The sequence below is a fragment of the Lycorma delicatula genome, chromosome 1 (assembly GCF_047948215.1).
Source record: "Lycorma delicatula isolate Av1 chromosome 1, ASM4794821v1, whole genome shotgun sequence".
In the NCBI taxonomy this organism is placed as follows: domain Eukaryota; kingdom Metazoa; phylum Arthropoda; class Insecta; order Hemiptera; family Fulgoridae; genus Lycorma; species Lycorma delicatula.
In genome coordinates this window covers 70480752-70503157 of record NC_134455.1, presented here as the reverse complement: position 1 = coordinate 70503157, position 22406 = coordinate 70480752, and the positions used below count along the sequence as shown (strand labels likewise).

Sequence of the window (22406 nt, the reverse complement as noted above, 5' to 3'; positions counted from 1 at the left end):
GAGCTGCTGTGGTGAAACAAACATAGATATATACACCCTAAATACATTACACTCCTTTTTGGGCAGCGGTGTAAAAAGAAAATATGGCAGATAGTAAATGCCACTTGTTTTAAGCAGAAAAAAAATTGTTTGAAACTAATTAAGTGAGATAACAATTAAAAAATTTAGAAGAAAATATGATTTCAAATGCTCATAATTAATAAGAAATAATCATGAAAATATTAACGAAAAACATCAAAAAATAAATTTTAAATTTATTTAATAAATAAATCTAAAAATAAAAAATTAAAATTAGATTGAAAACATAGAAAAAAATTAAATAGAAATACAATTTAAAGATTGCATATATCAAATTAATGGAAACCAAATAAGTTATAACCAACCACCTAAAGTGCTGGTTAGATGAGTGCTCAACATTGTTGGTGATCAGCTATTATTACAGTTGTTCTATAATACTTTTGAAGCAACTCTTAAAGACATGGTCTCATGTAAGATAGTAAACCATCTTGATAAGAGGTATTTCCTCTGGGGGGGAGTAAATTTCCCTTTTATCTCTTTTCCTCTTTCTGTATACTCATACATCATCCTGTACAACATCCTCATTCCTCCTGTGACATCATGCTGGCATCTTTTGACAGGTGGCAAGAGCAGCGTCTTTTTTATTGGGTATCAGCAAGTTGAACTTTTTTTATTGTGCCCTGAAAATCTGTCCAAGGACTTTGTTTTCCAGACCAGGATTACACAAAAAAAAGTCAAAAATCAAGTAGCACCTTAAATGCCTATTGGAAAAAATGCCTTCTACTATTCATACAATTTAATAAAAAAAAAAGGCATGGTTTCTTTATTTTGATTTGGAAGCCTGTGTTACTGGTGTACCTAGGTTGCCGAGGTTTAATTGCCAGAAAAAACTAATGTTTAAGATCTTGAAATGGTTTAATTATGTAAACAAGAAAGTGAATACATTTATAAAAAAAAAATTAATACTTTATAACGTCTTTTTATCTGATTTAGCCAATAATTATTTTTGACATGATTAAAATATAAAAATGAAAAATCACTCCATTACACTTACATTTTTGGCAGATATAAGAGCATCATTCATCAGTTCAACCCATGGTGTTTGGAGTGATACGTTATAAAACGAATAAGCTGCTTTAAGAGTTCGATGGAAGGGGTGATACATAACAGTGGATGGTAATGTATAAAAGCTCACCATATCTAAACAAAGAAAAAAGTATAAAACTTGAAAGCATATTAAACTGAAATTTTTTAATGAAAAAGAGGTCATTTTATAAAATGGAGCAATTTGATTTTTAAGGATAAATATAATTAAATACAAGTGTCCTCAGCAGATGAAACATTGCCTCTCAAATATATTGAAAAATATTTTACACTTAACTGAAACCTAATTCATCTAGCTGCTTGGTTAAGAAACAATTAGCTATATAAAACATGATAGATGTCACAACACGATATTCAATTTTTCAGCTATTTATGTAAAAAAAAAAACTTAAAGTAAAACAATCAACAGATGACATACACAACATTATGAACAAAACAAGAAAACACTTATTGCACATCAAATCTGTAAATACTTAGCAAATCAATCTGTGTATACCATGTTAGGTATCAGGTAGCAGCAAATGGAAATTGAATCTTGTTTAGGTAATATATTTCTTCATACTTGTCAATACAACTGTTTTATTACCTAGCAATTAGGAATGATCTAAAATTCCCACCAATTTTAATACAAATTTTCTTTTCATCACAATCATTTTTTTCACCTTACTGTTGATTGATTTATTTGCTTATAAATTTTAATTATGAAAATAATTTTTAAAAATTTCTCTTTAATAATATTAAAATTAACAACTAGTAAACAATGAGGAGAATAATGTTTTAATTTTATCAATACATTTCGTTTTTCTAAAGAAATAGCAAAAAAACTTTTTTTTTAATACATTAATTTCAAATCAAGTTATTTCTTATATTAAATAATTTCAAATTGAAATAATTGTTTTCACTATTAAATTACTACTTTTTTTTTTAATAAAAAGCATTTTAATTGCTAAATTTTATAAAACAAGCAATAAAGTAATAGTTTACACACATAAACTTGTAATAAACACATTTAAGGTAAACTGATTACCTGATGTACTATAATAAAACAACTTAGTCAATTTTCTTTAATTAAAAATTATGAAGTTAAAATATTATGGAGTTTTGAAAATTTACTAAGTATTATGTAATTATGCTTCATTTTATCAAAGTGGTAACAAATATTATGAATTCCAATGCAGTATACATGTTATTTGTATAAAATGGTATCTAGCAGTAGTATTTGGCACTATCTTAAATTATAATATTCCACCTAATGGGCACTGCACGTTGGATTCAACAAATTAGAAATGTGCATGAATTTATAGCAAATTAACTTGTCCAAAAAGTGAATGTGAGGTTAATAACATGTCAAATTACAGAACAATGTATGTAGCATAATACAGTGTGCAAAAAAGAATAACAGGTTTTAAAGTTATAATATCTCTTAACTTTGAGTTACAGTAATGAATCATAAATAAAACAAAAGAATAATTCTTACACTTTTCTCTGCAAGTATTTGATGTGAGCACCTTTACAAACTGAACACGCAGCACACATCTAATCAATAATAGAGTTTGTTCCACACTACAACCAACATATCTGCAGTAATGGAAGCGACAGCTACTTAATCCTGTGTCTCAAATCGAGTAGATAACACAAATCGAATCCAGTAGTTGCTCGAATCGAGTAGCAGAGGCACATACACAAAATCCTTTATAAAACCCCAAAGGAAAGAAAATCACATGAGGTCAGATTGGGTGACCTTGAAGGCCACTGCAAACAAACATTGTCATCAGATCCATGGCAACCAATCCAACAGTTGGAGTAAATGACATTCAACTGATCCTAAACAGAGTTATGCTGGTGAGAAGGTGCACCTAATCTTGTTGCCAAATAAAACTTTCTGGTTCATATTGAGATTGAGGAAAGCATTATTTACATAACATACACAAATAAAAAACTCCTGTTACACTTGTTTCAGTGAAAAAATGCCAGTTAACTTAAAAGTCAGATATTGCACAAAAAAAAATGTTGGGGAGTCTCTTTTGCATTGTAAGAGTTCATGGGAATTTTCTGAGCCAATACAGACACGTGTTAATTTTTTCACTAAGAAAAGTTAACACACAAAGTTGTTATCCTCATATTACAAATGTTTGTCACAAAGTCAACATGTACAATGTAGTAGATAGGCTTCAAAGGCTGAAACAGTGGTTAAATGGTATGGATGCATATGCAATCATTTTCTTAAAACATCCCATACTGTCATCACTGGCACTGCAGGCCTAACTAAAGATTTTTAAGGACTATGCAAGAAAGGCTCTCCCTGACATGATCAACACTTTCTTCAGGCAAGTTTGGTTGACATCTGGCTGTTTCAAAGTAATTACAATATCGACAAATGTTATTGTGAACTGGAGACTCACAATTAAACTTTCTATGGAACACATGTTGAGCTGTATCTACAGATTCACATTTAGCAAACTGGAAAGCACACAAGGCTTTTTGTTCAAGAGTCGCTATCTCTATTAATGGTACTGTCAAGTGGAAGGATAAGGAATCAAAATAATACACATGCGCACAACTAAAACTGTCCCCTTTGCTCTTTGTTTCTAGCCTTAAATCAATACTATGCATCTTATTCAAGGACTATTATAACAAATTAAAACACTGATATTCTTTTTTTTGTATACCTGGTAGTGTTGATAAAACAAATGGAGTGTCAAAATAGGAATAATTTCCCCCTTCGTAAGCATTTCTTCAAATAAGTTGTAACTCACAACACAAATAAATTCTAAATTCTAACAATTTATAGTAAATTTTACAATAAATTGTAAAATATAGAAAATATGAAGTTTAAACATATAATAAAACAATTCTTTCTTTTTTTATCAAATGGGTTGTAAGAAGTAATTTTATTAATAAACTCAATAATTTTTGAGTGCCTGATGTAAATGGGAAATTTCTTAATCAACTTTATTTTTAAACCTAATCAAAAGTAAAATCCTCATAAGTTTAAAACTGGAGAAAAATCTTACCCGATGTCTGCTCAAATGATTCAACTGCTATAATTAATATCACCAAGGTTCACTAAATATGAGTTATTATTATTATTATTCAGAGTATTTTTATTCATACAGATAGTTTTGTTATAAAAATTTCATGAGTGGTTAAGGGTTTTTAAAGATCCAAAATTTGCTTTTTATTGGTTCACTTAGCTTGAATGTAACAATACCAATCGTGTAGAACACATTCTCTAAATTATCACCTTTACAGGCTGACTGATAAGTTTACAACCAATTACAATAAAAGATATAAATTTACAAAACAAATTTTTTCAGTCAGCTTAACTCTTACACACTGAATTTCGCACTGAAGCACCTACCACTATGTTTATCATCATGAACTAACCCAATCTATATAAATTCCTCAATAAATGTATACTCAATGAGAAAATGGTGTACCTAGAAATAATGATGAAAACTCTCTTAGTGTTGCGAATACTCACTAAGTTCATAAAAAAATTCATCAAGGAGTACATGCTGTTCTATGACAAGAACATAATAAATACAAACATAGAACAAATTAAAACTAACTTATTCTGTGGATCATGTTTCATATATCACTGCATTTTTATAAAATTACTAATAATGAGCTAAATATACCAATCTTACATAGTGATTTAAAATATCAACTGACTACTAGCCCACACACACACACACACATGCACACACACACAACCCCACACACACACACACACACACACACACACACACACACACACACACACACATATATATATATATATATATATATATATATATATATAAAAATTTCTTTTGAAAATAATGGAAAAAATTCATATACACGTTACATGTTGTGAACATATTATATGTTAAATGTTATATGTCCTAAAATGCTTCATTTGTGAGTCACGGCACATGAAAAATTTCACTCAGATTTCAGCTACCCCAGTGAAATGAGGTCATACAGAAATGTTTAGGACGTTAATTAAGAGGCAGAATTAATGATTTCTTATGTTTTTTGATCTGAAAAATCAAATAAAGTAGGTCCCAGAACCATATCTGTAGTAGTTTTGGAGAAATCTGGAGTGAAAACCAATTAATTGGAATATAAAACCCTATTTTTTTAAAGTTTAACAAACAGTTAAACTAACAGTTAAAGTTAGTTTAAATAAACACATAAAAACTTATAAACAAAACTTTTAGAGAATTTAATTCTGAACAAAGTGGTGTAAGATAAGTAAAACAAAACAAAGAAAGTTAGAAGGGTCCATTATAATGTACCATTTTAATACATTTCTTGGCACGCTTCTGTACTGGCTTTGTTGCTCTTTTTTATTTGTTTGTTGCAATCCTTAAGTTGCTCAGCCATATTCATAATGCAGACAATTAATTCTTCACGAGAATGTATTTTTGTTTTGTATACAATATTTTCCATCCATCCTGACACAAAAATTTTTCCATCCATCCCCAACGCAGAAATTTAAGTATTAGATCAGGCAATCTTGGTGGCCAGGAATGTGGACCGCCACAACATCCATTTCTCAAGAAAATTATGATTTAAGTGAGTGGAAATGGCACAAGAGAAGTGGGGAGGTGCACCATCATGCTGGAAGTACACTTAGCGTTTCTGCACTAGAGGAACATCCTCAAGCATCTGCAGCAATTCTTCTTGAAGAAAGTGCAAGTAGAAACAAAGTAATTAAGCAGCCAGATAATATAAACAGTCCAAAGAGCTGATTGTGAAGAAGGTCACACCATACATTGACTCTAAATCGGTGTTGAAAATTGCCTTCCTCCATTTCATAAGGATTTACTTTTGCTCATGTATGCTCATGGTGTAAGTTGTTAACTCCCGCGTGAAATTTGCCTCATTGGAAAGCGAAAACAAAGTTGTAGAGTTGTAGATTTGTATTCCACCAGTTGCAGAATTTCAAGTGAAGCAGAACATTTCCTGGGTGTAGATGTTGAACTGACAATTTATAATAAGGATAAAACTTGTTTTGTTTAAGTGTCCTCCAAACCATCAAATTCGAAACTCTGATCTGCTTAGAAAGACGTCATACACTGATACCTACCTGGACTGTATTAAACTGCATCAATTATAATTTCATCAATAACATATCTGTTGGTCTGATCAGTCATAGCTGGTATCAACACAAGTTAGTAAACCTGTTTACTGAAGATTGCGAAAAGTCACCCAATTGATTTGGGATCTGGAATCCTGAAATTCAGAAAAAATATTTCATAATCTACTACAGCAGCTGTAGCATTACCATTACACCCACCCAAAATTAATACCATATCAGTGTATTCCTCTACTGTAAATAAGTGCGGCATTACTTCAATGGCACACCAATTAAGTTCAAATTAAATTCACGGAAAACCTTTGCTAATGACAACACAGTACAGAGTACCCAATATACTTAATGTACCTTACAGAATGATTTAAACACTAATACTGTATTGCATTGCTGATTTGATTCTGTATTTAATATTATTATTATCTCAGTAATTTTTGCTTTAAAATTGTATAATTTCCAGTTTTTTTTTTTAAACAGACAATTTTGTTTTTACAAATTTTTCACATTACCAAATAAATAGTAATCTGGTTTTTGTTTATATTAAATAAGTACTTTTATGATAAATGTAGTATTGTGCTGTTTCTAAATAAAATTCAAATTGTCTAACTTTTCTTTGTTTTATTCAACTTATCTACACCATTTTGTTCAAAATGAAATTCTCTATAAGTTTTGTTTTTATTACTCATTTAACAAAGTTATTGTACGTCAAACATAAAAAAAACAGGAATTTTTAACCCCAATTTATTGGTTTCCACCAAAGATTACTCAAAAACTACTGCACATATGGTTCTGGAACCCATTTTATTCAATTTTTAAGTTCAAAAACTGTAAGATATTACTAATTCTGCCATTTAATTAACATCCTAAAAATTTCATACGACCATATTTCACCAGGGTAGCTGAAATCAAAACGAAATCTTTCAATAGCCGTAACTCACAAACGAAGCATTTTAGGACATATGTTTATGTGAACTTAATCCATTATTTTCACAAGTACAAGTGGTTATGAATGTCCCGGGAAAACTTCATGATTCACCTGTATATACTCACACATCAAAAAGGTATCACTTTTGATTCAAATATTAGTGTTAGTTATGTTGAAGTTAGGTTTTATATATGTCATAGGGTTAGAGATATGTTGTATGTTGTTCAGCATTTTATTGCTCTAGTTTCTTTATAATTCTTTAGGATATATTTCATGACAGTCAGTTTTTATTTCTACAGAATTTTACATTTTTAAAAAAATTTATATATAAAACAATATAATGCCAAAAATGGTAATGCCAAAAATTTATATATTTTTGATAATTTAAATAACACTTTTTATATACTTTAATTTATTTGTAATGTTTTTAAAATATATTAATAAAATCTGACTTTTTTCAATTTTTTGCACTAATTTTTTCTGAAATGTATCAAAAAACCTATTTAAAACATTTATGTTTATACATGGTAAGCATTACTTGTCTACTTTTTTTTAATAACTGTACAGATTTTTTAATAATGTATTTCAGACTCATCACAGTAACCAATGAAGTTTTGTCAATTTTTTTCCCTACAATTCAATATAATTATTTCACACACAAAAAATGAACTAAACCAAACTATTATTGAAATAAACTGGAAAACAAGATAACTCCCAAAAATCAATAAAAAATCTTTTTTTAAATTTATTTAAACCCTAAACTTATCTTACTTAAAACTAGATTTAGGTTTTAATTTTTTTTACCTATAAAAATTTTTTGGAGCAAAATCTTATTTAATAATTACTTCACCTTTCCATTTCTAATAGGTCAGTATTCTTTTTATAATTTTGTCTTGACTACATTTCAGTTTTCAACAATCTGTAACTTTAGTTCTCAGTAAAGACACATATTTTTTTGTATGGTTCTACATGCTTTAATAACACTATCATAATATACACATAGTTTCATAATTTCAATTAAGAATGAGGCATACAAATAGCTGCAAAGAGAAAACTATTAGTGAAATTGCTTGAAAACTCAGAAATCTGTCACAGAAGAACTCATAATGTTCCACCATGACAAGTTCTAGATTCTATATTTGCATGAAGTTACTATATAGTCTCCTAACAGATGACCAGAATTACCAAAATTTAATTTTGGTAATTCTGGTCATGGTAAAGAAAGAAATTCTTCTTTCTTTCCCCACTTGTTTTCCAACATGAGAAACTTGTTTTCCATATTCCCTCACTTTCTTTCCCACTAATAAGAAACTTTTTAAAATACAATCTGAACTGTTAATTCATTTTTCAAATCAATTCTTAATGGAGTTATAGAACATTGAAATTCCACTCTGTACAAAAAGGCACTTTTTATACATAATTTGCACTAACTAATTCCTATACTACAGATTTTCTTCAGACAAGCTAAGCTCTCAACAATAAATGAGAAAAAAGGTCAAGGTTTAATATAGTGTAACGCTTAAACCTTTTAAGCCATATGATTCATAAGATGTAAGTGTTTAAAAGTAAGCTTTTTCTTTTGATACATGGCATAGCATTTAATTAAAAAGATAGCAACCAGCACCTCAAAATCAAATACTACCAAATAATTACTGAAACACATATGCAATATGATTAACCAATTACAGAAGAATCAAATAAGTATAAGAGACAAATCACAAAACATATAGTTAAACCAAATTATTAAAAATAAAGACAATGAAATCAAAAAACTTAGACACAATTTCTTTAATTAAATAATCATTGTTCATGTTTTTATATCAACTATGCCAGATAACGCACTACATTTAAGTACACGTGCACAATATTATTTCACTTACCAGTAAGTTTTCCATTATTTTCAACTACAAAGGTGTCAACAATACCAGCTTGTGGAAGGAACCAATGGCGAAATTCTTCTTGTGAAAACAATGGTGCCAGATCAAATCTTTTTAAATACTATAAATGTGAATAATTAAAACAATTATTACAGATGTAAGAACAATACATGCTAAACAATGAGAAAAAATAGGTAGAATATTTCTGTTATTAATATATAAAGTAAAACTAGTAAGAAAATATACTTAAAAAATAAGATTAGTGTTTACCAACATCAGAAAAAGAAAAAAATCTGATGTGGACAACACATGACTACCTTGTATGCTTATTAAATTACATTTTCACATTTTTTTAAAATGAAAAGTACATCAAATCTTATTTCATTAAAAATTTCTGATATTTTTTCTTTTTTTTTTGTTATTGAATTATTTATTCATCAGAAAAATTTGTTTACATGAGAAGTTAATAATTATTAATAAATCAATACATTTAAATTTAAAAAAAAGAGTTAAAAAAAGGAGATAAAGTTGGATTGAACTGATATGGCTTCCACTTGTAAGATCCAAATATTTCATTAATTAAAATTTTTTGACTATAACTACGGAACCAATGAAAATAAATACAACTTATTAACTATCGTTGAAAATCTTTCAATGAGGACTTATTACTGCAGTTAAGAAAGTAAAAAATCCAAATTTTTTTTTGGATTTTGGGCTTTTTTGGACACTTTTGGTTCAGTCAATTGCAATCAAAAGGGGAGGTGCACAACTATATGTTACAGCAGTCCAAAATTTTATGGCTAATTGTGTTTGAGTTATGTGAGATACATACATTCATACACACATACGTACATACAGACGTCAAAATGGACTTCAAAACTAGTCAAAATGGATTCAGGTATGGTCAAAATGGATATTTTCCATTGAAATCTGGAAACAAAATTTTTCGCAACCACAAAACTTCCTTTACTTTGTACAAGGAAGTAAAAAAGACAGAATAAATTAACTAACGGTCAAAGTAATAAGGTAATTTTTGTCATAACGATATTTTTTTGAATACACTTAATAACAAAAAGAAAAGAAAATGTGCAATTAAAATATGTTTCTGTTTATTTAGAATAAATTTATATGCCCTTATACATTTCAATTTCCTAAAGTATAATCTATTTCTTGATGTTTAATTATAAGATTTTAAAATAATTCTACAATTTAAACAAATGCCCAAAAAATAAATTCCAAGTGAACAAACATAATTTAAATCAGATATTCTTTACGCATATTACGACTAAAAATCCATCAAAACCTATTCAAATGCTAGCACCACATTCAACACTATGCAGCGGTCTTTGAAGGTAAATTTGGAGTGAAAGCTAACTCAAATAAAATTTTAACAATTTAGATAAATGATAAATGACTTTTAAAATAATGTGCACTATTAAAGTTTACTCGCAGTAAAGTACACCGTAGTTAATTAAAAAAAAAAAAAAATCTATATCTTTTGAATAAAAAACACTATGGATATTAAAATTTAAACTTTTAAAAGGAACTTAATAATTTACTTGTTGGATGAATGAATCCAACATAAAGTAAAAAAGAAAAAAAATAATATAATAAATAAAATGTTAGTAAAATTACAAAATGTTTGATATAATTCAACTTTGCAGATATATTAAATGTATATTACGCCTGCAAGTATTATTTTATTTGGATTTTTAAATCATCAGCTAAGATCATTTACTGATACCAGCTGCACTAACCCAGCTAAATGAAAACTGAACCCAGATTTATTTTGAATTCAATCCTCTATAAAAATCGCTTAATTAAATGTAAATAAATCTTCAACTACTAGAATTTCATCTTTTTCATAAACTTTTAAGATGATACTGTTGAAAAATTTAGGCAATACAGAATCATCGTATTGTAAAATTAAACGAATACAACAATTTTAAGTGTTTCTAGTTCAAAAAGGAACCAACTGCTTTATTTATGAAATAATACTAATATCTCGTTATATTATTTTTTTAAAAGTAAATCTAAATTTAGAAATCTGTAGTTGACAGTTTACTAAAAATGGCATTCTGTCCACAGGAACTTTTACCTTACTTCAAAATTTCCATTTTTCCAGATATTAAGCTCTATATACGGTTATATCAAAGAAAGTTTAGACTTACTATGATAAGTTGATATTGAATAGGTCACAATCTTATGGGTTCTAGACATTAAAGATGTTTAAAATAATAAATATTTAAAATTTCCTAATTTCTACAAATAATCAGAAAAATACACATTAGTATTGTACTTATTATATTATAATTTTGCAAGTAAACAGCAGTTTTTGGAATAATTATTTCCTTATTCAATATAGTAACAATTGTACACCATATAGTTTGATTTCAATCTTTTTATACGCTTATTAAAAAAAAGTTGTTATTTGCCTTCGGTGGCAAGTAACAACTAAGAGAATGGTAACTGTATAAAAATTACCTACAGATACAAAAACATATTTTTAGTACAGGGTATTATAGATTAAAATAGAATCTATCTTCTTGGTCCACTTAACAGAAGAAACTGGGAAAATAAATGCTCAAAAACATGGGAAACTGGGACATGTCAAAAACAGTATGTTTGTTATTACAAAAGCACACAAAGTCCAAGTTACAGATCTTGGACTTAGTATATTTAGAATGTGACCTTCACAAACAATACAAAAATAAGCCAACAAAAGAAACAAATTAAAAAACTAAAAGGACTGAAATATATTTTTTCAATACTAAAAATTTTGAATTTTATAAGTAAGCAACCACTTAAAAACAACCTACTATTAACTTTTTATGCCTAAATTTGATAAAAAATTCAAATATTGTATTTTTTATATTCTCTTTACATCATCTTAGAAACGTAATTTTTTTGCTTTTAGAACGGCTTTTCTTAAACTGAATTTAATTTTCTTGAAAAGTCTATTTTATTACACTTACCTTTTAGATTTATCTTTATTTAAAGATATATACTCAAATCTAGCAATAGCGAAGCATTTCTGGGTCAGCTAGTTTCTAATAAAGCATGAGCTAAGACTATCTAGTGTAAATGTTTTTAACTTAAAACTAAATTTCTTGAGCTTGCATTCAAAAATTCTTTTTAACATCAGAAGATATATATATATATATATTTATTTATTTATATTCATCCTATAATCCACTCCTACACAGTAACAATGAAAAAAAGCTGACAACACAATTGCAGGACTTTCCTGACAAGCAGCTTTTTTTTTATGCATGGTTTATACACACACACGCGCGCGCGCGCGCGCGCGCACGCACACACACAAACTTAATTTAGAATATTCAGTTTATTTAAATATATACTTTTTATTTATTTAATTCAATGATTCTAACTAAAGAGTGTGCACATACCTTACTTCATTTGCACAGGTGTGGCGGTACTAGCAGCCATTTTAACTAATTATAATTTATTTAATTCTACCACTCACCTCTGACATCACAAGATAGCAGACAACTACAGCAGTTGTACGTCAGTGCTATACTAGCATTCCTTGTGGTGAGAGGGAGTATTACTGATGTAGTATAGCCACTTAGTCACTAGTTCACTTACGGCATTTTTTGGCCTGGGAGTGCAATTTTGCAGAACTTTTTTTTGGAAATATTATTTTTTAATTATTAACAAATATGCCTACGTAAAATAAGACCTTAATTAGGTGAAATTTTAATGGGATTGAAAATTTAATGGTATCAATGCCCTGTATACAGAAGTAATCTGACAAAGTTTGGTCAAAATCGGTCAAGTAGTTTTGTAGATATAAGGTGATTTAGAGGATGACACCAAACATACACTCATACATACAAACATCCAGAAAATTTCCATCTGGTTTTTGGGTTTTTGAGTTCCTTAGGTGTCAAAATGGAAAGATCCAATGAAAACCATATGTGTCGAAACTGGACCAATTACAATACTTCCCCTTCTAAAGCTATAGCTTTGCTATAGCGTTAGATGGGAAAGTAAAAGAAAAAATATCTTCAAACTGTTTACAAGATAATATAATTATTAAAAACATCTTCCACTTAAGTTATCATAAAAAATCATTAAAATCAGTCAATCTCGTGAAGAAATAAAATACATAAAAAATGTGCAAACTAATTAAATTGGAAGCCTTGTTTTTTAAGACAGTTAAAACTGTATTCTGTTAAAGTAATAGAATACTGAAAAAATGGACAAGCGATATGGTAAATACTTGAAAATATTATCACAAACATTTATACTTTTCATTAATTCAAAGAATTTCTTACTATGATCATGGAGCAAAAAAATTTAAAAAAATCATGAAAGTGGATCTTACAGCACTAAATACTCTTGAATACTATAATAAAATTATTTCTATCATCTCGTTATTTATAAATAATGATGTTTTTATTATTTTAAAGTATTTGCAACTCCTTTAACATTTTTGGAGACACAATTACCATTAGAGAATTCTAAACAAAGTGTACTTGAAACTCAAACAAGAAAACCAATTAGCTATTTGGTTTGCCAATTGGCCTGGCATTAACTGAAAAAAACCGACTTAATAAAATGGATTTAAATATTTTGCTGTACATCAACTATTTTTTTTTTTTTACAGACAATGGTGATAAACATGAAAAACATTTTATGAAATTATAAATTACTTTAAATAACAGAAAAACAGTACTGAAAATGAAACCAGTAAATAAAAATATAATCTTATCATTAAAATACATCTATGATTTACTTTGTAATTATACCTAATACAGAATAAGTGCTTATTCACAAGAATGCTGACTTAAAAATTATGAATTTAAATATATAATCACAACTAATATCTCATATCAATAAATTTCTGATCCACAAAAAGTCAGTACTCATTAATAAACACAGACGTAACATAGTAGAAACAATATAACTTACATTAGCTAACAGTTTATGAGCTTTTGTTAAATCGGCTATAGTAAGTTTTCTAAAACCAGGAGTTTTTGTAGTATCAGGCAGTTTATATAATTTCAATGTTCTTTGCATTGTCATGTTTCTGCTTAGATGTGAAAACTTAACTTCAATTAACTTCTTAGGATTCAGTGACCTATGCCAGTACCTAAAAACAAAATTAACAATATAGATCACAAATTATTGTTTTAAATCAAGTGTCAGTCAGGCCTTTCACAACTGGCTGAAAAATTTTCATCTCATCTAATTATCATGTTGACAAATTCTACAAGTAACACGTTCACTACATATAACTTGACCGATGAACTCAACTATATAATATTACCTATATTATAAATAGTACAATGTAGAGTAATATATTGTATATTACCACTTACAACTACTACTACTAAAAGATGGCAGTACTACACTTCTACTATTACTTACTTTTAGGTCACTTTCCCTTTCTCCTACCCAAAAGTTTTCCTTAACACAGTCAATTGCAATTCTCTAAGGCTATTTTGGAACTTCTGTAGCCAATCTTTAAATATAGCTGGTACTAAAAGTCTATAACTCATTTAGGACTTAACATCAAACACAAATGCCTTTTCTTATAATAAAGGCCCTAAAATCAGCATACTTTGAAATCTGTAGTTTAAACCATAAAAATATTGCTATTTCAAAAATACATATAGGCTAACGTTTTTGAGGTGCAGCTCTTCAGCTAACCACTGTAAAAATTGGCCCATAGTTAAAAAATACAATATAACCTGTTTACAGTGTCAGCTGCTAAATTTTTTGCCTGTACCACCAAAAGACCATAAAAATATGATTATTTCATTCATACCCATAATGACAACATTTTTAGCATAAAATACAATTTTTAACCAAAGGCTAAAATAACTATTTTTTGATGCTTCTAGATAGCCACATTAGCTCTCTTTTTTCTGTTAAGCCTCCAGAACCACCATAAGGTATTACTTCAGAGAATGATATGTATCATCCTCATGTAGGATGATATATGATGAATGCAAATGAAGTGTAATCTTGTACAGTCTAAGGTCAACCATTCCTGAAATGTGTGGTTAATTGAAATCCAACCACCAAAGAACCTTGGTATTCACCATCTAGTATTCAAATCCATATAAGAGCAACTAGATCTACTAGAATTTGAACCTTAGAACTCTTGACTTCAAAGTCAGATGATTTGTAATGATGAGTTCACCACTAGACCAACCCAGTGGGTTTAGATGACCACACTGAATTTGTTGTATTTCCAAGAAATTAAAAACAAGGACTGAAAGTATAGAGTGATAAGTCATACTTGTGCATGAGTAATACAGTAACTTTAGTAACTGACAACAACAGTAATGCTTACACAAAATGTATACAAAATATCATCAACCCTAAAGGTAAGGTCCAGCATTATAAAGGTACACACATTACACCTTCAGTACGTGTACATTTAGTATAATGCTAATAAGCATTAATGCTTACATTAATTGCTCGCATTAATGCTCAACATCGATGATCTTTTTCTAGCAAGGAAAATATGTACGAGGCATTTTTAAAGTAAGATCAGTTTTGAATTTGCCGCCTATATAAATTATATAAAGATGGTGCTTGCGAAGTTCAGTTATTTCAATCAATAGTCAGCTGTTAATAGCAATAGTCAAGTCATTTTGTTGTTAGATGTTTATACTCATCCATTTATAATGCGTGGTACAATTCATGATCCCACCAGCACAGAGTAATCTGATTTTTTTATATCAAAAACCAATTCAGCAGCTGAAATTCAAAGCAAATTTCTGATATTTACAGGTCAAACATTACAAGTGATATTGTCCACTTCAAGAAGGGTGAACAAAAGTTCATGAAAGAATATAGCGGTCAGCCATCAGTAACAACAGATGATTTGATTGAAAAAGTAGATAAAAAAATTTGGGAAAATCAGCATTTCATTATGTCACAATTACTTTGATGTTTCCTGATCTTTGATTTATGAAGTTTTGACTGAAAAACTGGGCTATAAAAAAATTGTGTCAAGTGGGTGTAGAAGATGTTAGCAGACATACAAAAGGAAAATATCATGCTACAGCGCATGAAATTTTTGCGACATTACAAAATTGAAGGTGACACATTTGTTCAATCGCACTGCTACTAGAGAAGAAAGCTGAAAACTAAATGTCTTATTTGAACATCATGACAAGCAGTCAATGAACATTATTATTACATCAACAGCACTATCTATAGCACTATTATGAACATTATTTGAACATCATAGCAGTCAATGGGATGCAGCAATCATCACCTCCTAGACCAGTGGCAGTCAACTTTTTTATACCAACCGCCCACTTTTGTATCTCTATTAGTAGTATAATTTTCTAACTCCCCACCAGTTCCACAGTAATGATGATTTATAAAGTAGGGAAGTAACTTTACTTTATAAAATTTATAAAGCAAAGTTATAGCAAGTTAAAGCATATAATAATTACTTACCAAATACTTTATGTTGGACTTTCGCAAAGTTTGGCAGAATAAATCTTTATAATGTTTTTAAAATTTCAGGTATATCCTCATGCATTACTGTTGAGATAAATTCTTTTATAGAGGGTATTACTACAGCTTCTCCAACATTATAGCTTTTATCAATTTTTGCAATTAATTGTGAAATGCGATAAGCATTAATACATCATTGTTCACTGCAAGTTGTTTCTTAAATGATGCTACAATTGTTGAACAAGTTTGAAATTTTTTATATATTTCCTGAAAATATAATGGGCTTGTCCTTATAATTTGGATGCTTTGTAGAAACTTGGCTTCATTGCCTCATTGGATAATGTTTTATGACCCAACAAACACATTGGATGTTGTTTATTTACAACAGATTCTATGAAACCCATCTTCAGATACTCTGGCAAATAGCCACGAATATATTTCTTTTTTTGAGACATGGGGTCACAATACCTCTACAATATTTTGTTTGAAGCTGTAGATAGTCTCGCTCTCACAAATCTAACTGCATACTGATCAGATGTGCAAGCTATTCTGGGATGAGGCTCTTTTGTTTATGGTTGTACTATAGCGCCATTTAGTTTCACTTACATAATGTGAACTAAACTTATGCATTGGCAATACAAATAGTATATTTTCTGAAATTTTAATTGTCACGGGGAATTTTATGAAAACCTAATGAAAATGTTTTTAAATAATGCTATGAAATTTTTTAAAAAGTCAATTAAATTAAAAAAGAGTAAAGTACTACAACATCGAACAAAAACCCTGCCGCTCACCATGAAAATTGGAATACCCACTAGTGAGTGGTAGGGTCTAGGTAGACTACCGCTGTCCTACATCATTGATTCTCAAAGATTTTCACTGCCCACACTGAGAATCAAAAATTTTCTAGCGCCCCAAAATTTTTAAAATTACCAACTGTTAAAAATAATAACTGCAATTGCTGTTTTTAAGGCGCAATTGAAATTATTGCTTTTAAACACGGCATATCCTATTTCTGAGCTGAAACTTAAATTTAAATGAGAGCAATTAAAATCCATATTTAATCATATTAGGAAGTATTTTTATTAAAATTGCTTTCAAAATAAATACAATTGTATCTATATAGTTATATAACAATAGTGATAGCATATTCAGTATAACAATACAATAATTAAAACAAAGCTTTCAGTTGAAAAATTACACTTACACTTACATATGTGGATGAATCTGTTGTATTGTAATGAGTTTGTTAATACCAGGTTTGAATTTACTTAAAAACAACCATACATCACCATGTTTGGTAACATGCAGCCAATTTCTCGTTTTGGTTAGCAATGTTGCTACAGTACTAAATCCACGTTCAGACAAATATGATGATGGGAATGCTATCAGAAATTGTTGAATAATCGACCATAATCCAGGGTATAATTGCGGGATTGGCTTTTGCAGCCAAAATTCTTGGTAGCCATTCTTGAATTTTATTTTTATTTTTTCATTTGTTGTCAGTTCTATAAGTTTTTCTTCTAACTGGGATGATCCTGCTGTGTTGACATTTGAAAAATGACCCAATACTCAGTCTAGTATGACCATATTTAAAATGTTCTGAAATCGTTCTTTAAAATCACCATGGATGTTCTCCAAGTGTTGGCAGTAAATAACAAAGACGTTGTTGAAGGATAATCTGATAAATTAGGGAAGTTATTAAATTCATATCTGCCAATATTTCTCTTGTGTAACAGCAGTTTGGCTACCAACGCAGCAACAACATTTTTTTTTGTTTTAATCAAGTTCAAGTTGTCATCTTGAAGCTGGAGATTAACATCATTAAACAATTTATATAGTTCTGTCATTATGCAATATTATTCTTTGACGTAATGAGGTTGTCATGCAACTCTGTGTCTTTGTTTTCCAGGAACTCTATCACAATCAGATTGTAAAATTGAGTCAGACAAGTACCTTTTGATAGCCAGTGCACTTCTGTGTGAAGCAGCAAACAGTTGAAATCTTCATTATTGGCAATGCAAAGCTGACTAAGTAATCTATCATTTAGTGAATTGCTTCTCTGATAACATATATCAGTGGTGTAAGCAAGGGTTCACTCAGGTTTCTTACAACTAACCCACCGGGTTGGTCTAGTGGTTAATGCGTCTTCCCAAATCAGCTGATTTGGAAGTCGAGAGTTACAGCGTTCAAGTCCTAGTAAAGCCAGTTATTTTAACATGGATTTGAATACTACATCGTGGATACCGGTGTTCTTTGGTGGTTGGGTTTCAATTACCCACACATCTCAGGAATGGTCGAACTGAGAATGTACAAGACTACACTTCATTTACACCCATACATATCATCCTCATTCATCCTCTGAAGAATTATCTAAACGGTAGTTACCGGAGGCTAAAAACAGGAAAAAGAAAGAAAGGTTTCTTACAACTAAATATTGGTGATAAACACAATGTATAGCAAGCACGTCTGGAACTTTATTTTTTAAGTACACTATAAAGCCTTTATGACATCCTGTCAGCCAGAGCACCATCAGTAGCAATGACATATATTTTTTAAAAGAATTTCCTTTTGTCAAAAAACATTTCCACTGTATTACATATGGTTTCTCCCGTTGCATTTGTCTCTAAATTTCTAATAAATGTTCTTGCAATATTTTCTCATCTTTGATAAACCTCATGTATGACAACAATGCTTCATTAGTTGGTAAAGTGAATTCATCCAAATGAATTGAAAATTGGCAAGTTTTCACATGATTGCATGATTCTTCTATGTTTTCAGCAATCTCATCAATTCATCTTTGCACAGAACTATTACTTAAAGGAATTTTTTGAATAATATCTGCCGCTGGTTTATGGATCACAGTGATTACTTCTTTTACTGCCAGTAAAATTAAATTTTTCCCAATAGTGTGTGGTTTTTACCTGTTTTAGCAATTAACAATGAGATATTGTACAAAGCTTGAAGTCGGTCATCTTCTTGCTTGAAAGCCACTGGAAAATTTTTTTATATAGTTGGCTAAGCTACGTACTTCTTTTCCAGGTCTTGAAAATAGGCCACATCTTTGTCTTTCTTATTTGAGTGCATTTTATTAAAATGATCTTGTAGTCTGGAAGGCTTCATCGCTTCATTTGAAAAAAACTTTTTGGCAAATAAGGCATACTGGTGATGATGGATTTGTGGGATTTTTTTATAAAACCATATTTAATATACACCCCACACTGCACTTCATTTTCTTCTTTTTTGCTTCATACATGATTTTGACTTCAAAAATACGTAAGTAAAAGATGACTTTAAAAAACCTGCTACCGATGGCATGGGAAAATAAAAATGAAAATAAAAGAAACAACAATTACTGCCTTTATATAGGTTTGAAATCCAACATGCACTGACAGGAATAAACATGCAGTTACTCTTTTACTCCATGTGACAGAATTCATACTGAGCAAGTAAGAACAAACACTGATAATCCTGTCAATTCATGCAGGATTGGACAAATTGCATTTACTCATACAGACCCCTAAAGACATATAATTGACTTAACCATTGATGAATCATTTTAAAACATGTTTGAGAAATGCTACATAATTCATAAACTAAACAGCATTTTAAACAAGACATAATATCTGATGAAACTGGTTTGGTTATAATTTGTGCTCAAAAATTAAAAATATGTTTTTATTTTTTTTCTGCTTCAATTTTATTTTGTGTTGTATATGAATTTCATGTAGCTTTTTCTTCATTTCTTTGTTGATAATTGAATAATGCTTTGTATATAATAAATACTCATTTGTTTTGACATATTTATTATAAGTAGAAAAACACAATTAACATTAAAATAAAAAAACACAAATCAAAATAACTCTCCTACCTGCAAGTACCTATTGGTTTTGGTAATACAACACCAGCTGTATAGACAGCCTGGAATATTCCAGTCTGATTAACTCTTCTGGTTATTTCTCTAATAAGAACAGGTGCCACACGTTTATTTCGTAATTTTTTATGTACACAGAGGAAATTAATTTCTACCATTTTTTGAGTCCTGAAAAACCATACATAAATAAATAAAAACAATTTAATACATAGATATAAGGTAAGTTTTTTAAGGTCCATTTTGTAATTTACCATCGACTGTAGCAATGACGTGGGACTATGGATACATTGCATTTCAACACACTTTTTTCTTTTTGTAAGAAAAAAAATAGTGTTGCAGAAATTAAACAAATTTGTGAGGTTGAGCCAAACAGTGTTGTTTGATTACACAAGAACAAATGAACGTTCATAATGAAGAGCATATTGGTCACCCAACAGTGATGATGAATTATTGGAAAAAGTGAGAGCTAAAGATTGTGACAATCAGTGATTGATGATTTCAGAATTATCAGATTTAAATGTTCACATTCATTAATTTACAAAAAACAAAAAATTATGTCAGATGGGTTCTGGAAATGTTAATGGACGTTTAAGCAGAAACATTAAAGTTAAGCTTTAAAAATAAATTAATTCATTAATTTAAAAGTTTGTTACACATGGAATACTAAGTAAATTTAGATAATAGCTTAGAAATAATCAAAGAAAACTTTTACAGAAAACACATATAACGTAGATCTCATCATAAATCTTCATTTCTAACAGCTAATATTTTTAACACAAAGTAACTAAATAATTAGTTATTTTACGTTATCTTTCAAAATGTAAGATTATTTTATAATTCTTGAAAAAATCCTGAAAACTGATTGTTGCGCATCAATTTTCAAACTATTCTTTAATTGTAAAATATGATGAGTTTCAAGAAGTTTGGATTTTTTAAAATATTTACAGAATGAGTAGTAGTTCTATGACTAAAAGGAAAAGTTTCATAATAATTTTAAAGAGACCGTTTCAGCATCTCTGATATTATGCATCTGTGCGAAAATTACACCAAGACCACAGGCCTAGCACAAGGAACAAAAATTAACTTTATATTTAGCTAAAACAAAACATAAACCTAATCTTAAGAAAAAGTGCATAAATAATATATATAATTACATACACATTATAAATATTCAGAGTTGCAGGAATGGCACTGATAAAACCAACAAGTCGGCCACTCTTTGTAACACGCACCCCACAATGCCAGTCTTTACACCAACCTGGAGGCTGCAATGCCCTGTAACAGAATTAACTTCATTTTATCACTTAAAAAATTTCTTTTGAACAGAGAAAAAGATTTAGGTTTTCTTTCTAATATTGTTTAAATACATGAAAACAATGTTGTTATTACTTTTATATTATTAAAAAAAAAATATGTAATAATGTTTTTCCTTCAACAAATATATAACCAGTATAATCAAATGAAGCATTTTCCCTCTAATCTGACATTACTAGACACATTGAAAAAAATAATAACATTCTTTAGAAGACTCCTTTTAATTTTAGATATGTTTAGGGAAATTACAAGTACTTAGCCATTTTAAAAACCCTATCACGCTTACTCCACCAAAAAGAGCATTAAAAAACAAAACATTAGTGTTCAAAGAATTAAATGATTCAAAATCTTTATATACATTACAATGTCATTAACATTAACTTATGGTTGTAAATAACCTGACAAGAGACGTAAATCACACCTAAAAATGACAGTCATTCTCTAGAATAACAAGAATTTCATGGATATCTTACAAGGGAAGTGAAAAGATGAGTGGTTTCCAATTGCTTTCTTCCCCAAACTGAACACATGTTACATATCAATACACCAATCCTACTGAAATGCAGCCCACTATCGAGACCAACCAGTGTTCATCTTTCAAAGAAAGCAATTCTGACTCAATGTTTCTTACACATAAGATGCGTTACATGTATTACAGCCATTAGAAATACAGGAAATTAATGCTATAATGCAAAAAATTAATCCAGCCACTTCTATGGAAAATAATACAGGGCAATTCTCAATGATAGACTCAATTTAGTA

The 22406-nt window shown here is 29.3% G+C and overlaps 1 protein-coding gene across 1 annotated transcript in view; it reads right to left on the bottom strand.

Moving 5' to 3' along the window:
* The window catches only part of Nmt (N-myristoyl transferase), a 92558-nt gene that overhangs the window by 5689 nt on the left and 64463 nt on the right, over positions 1–22406 (bottom strand). The window contains exons 5-9 of the mRNA XM_075356301.1: positions 21489–21605; positions 20328–20498; positions 13946–14126; positions 9011–9128; positions 1073–1218 (exon numbers count right to left, since the gene is read on the bottom strand). Coding sequence (XP_075212416.1) covers positions 1073–1218; positions 9011–9128; positions 13946–14126; positions 20328–20498; positions 21489–21605 — 733 coding nt within the window. The remainder of the gene's footprint in view (positions 1–1072; positions 1219–9010; positions 9129–13945; positions 14127–20327; positions 20499–21488; positions 21606–22406) is intronic.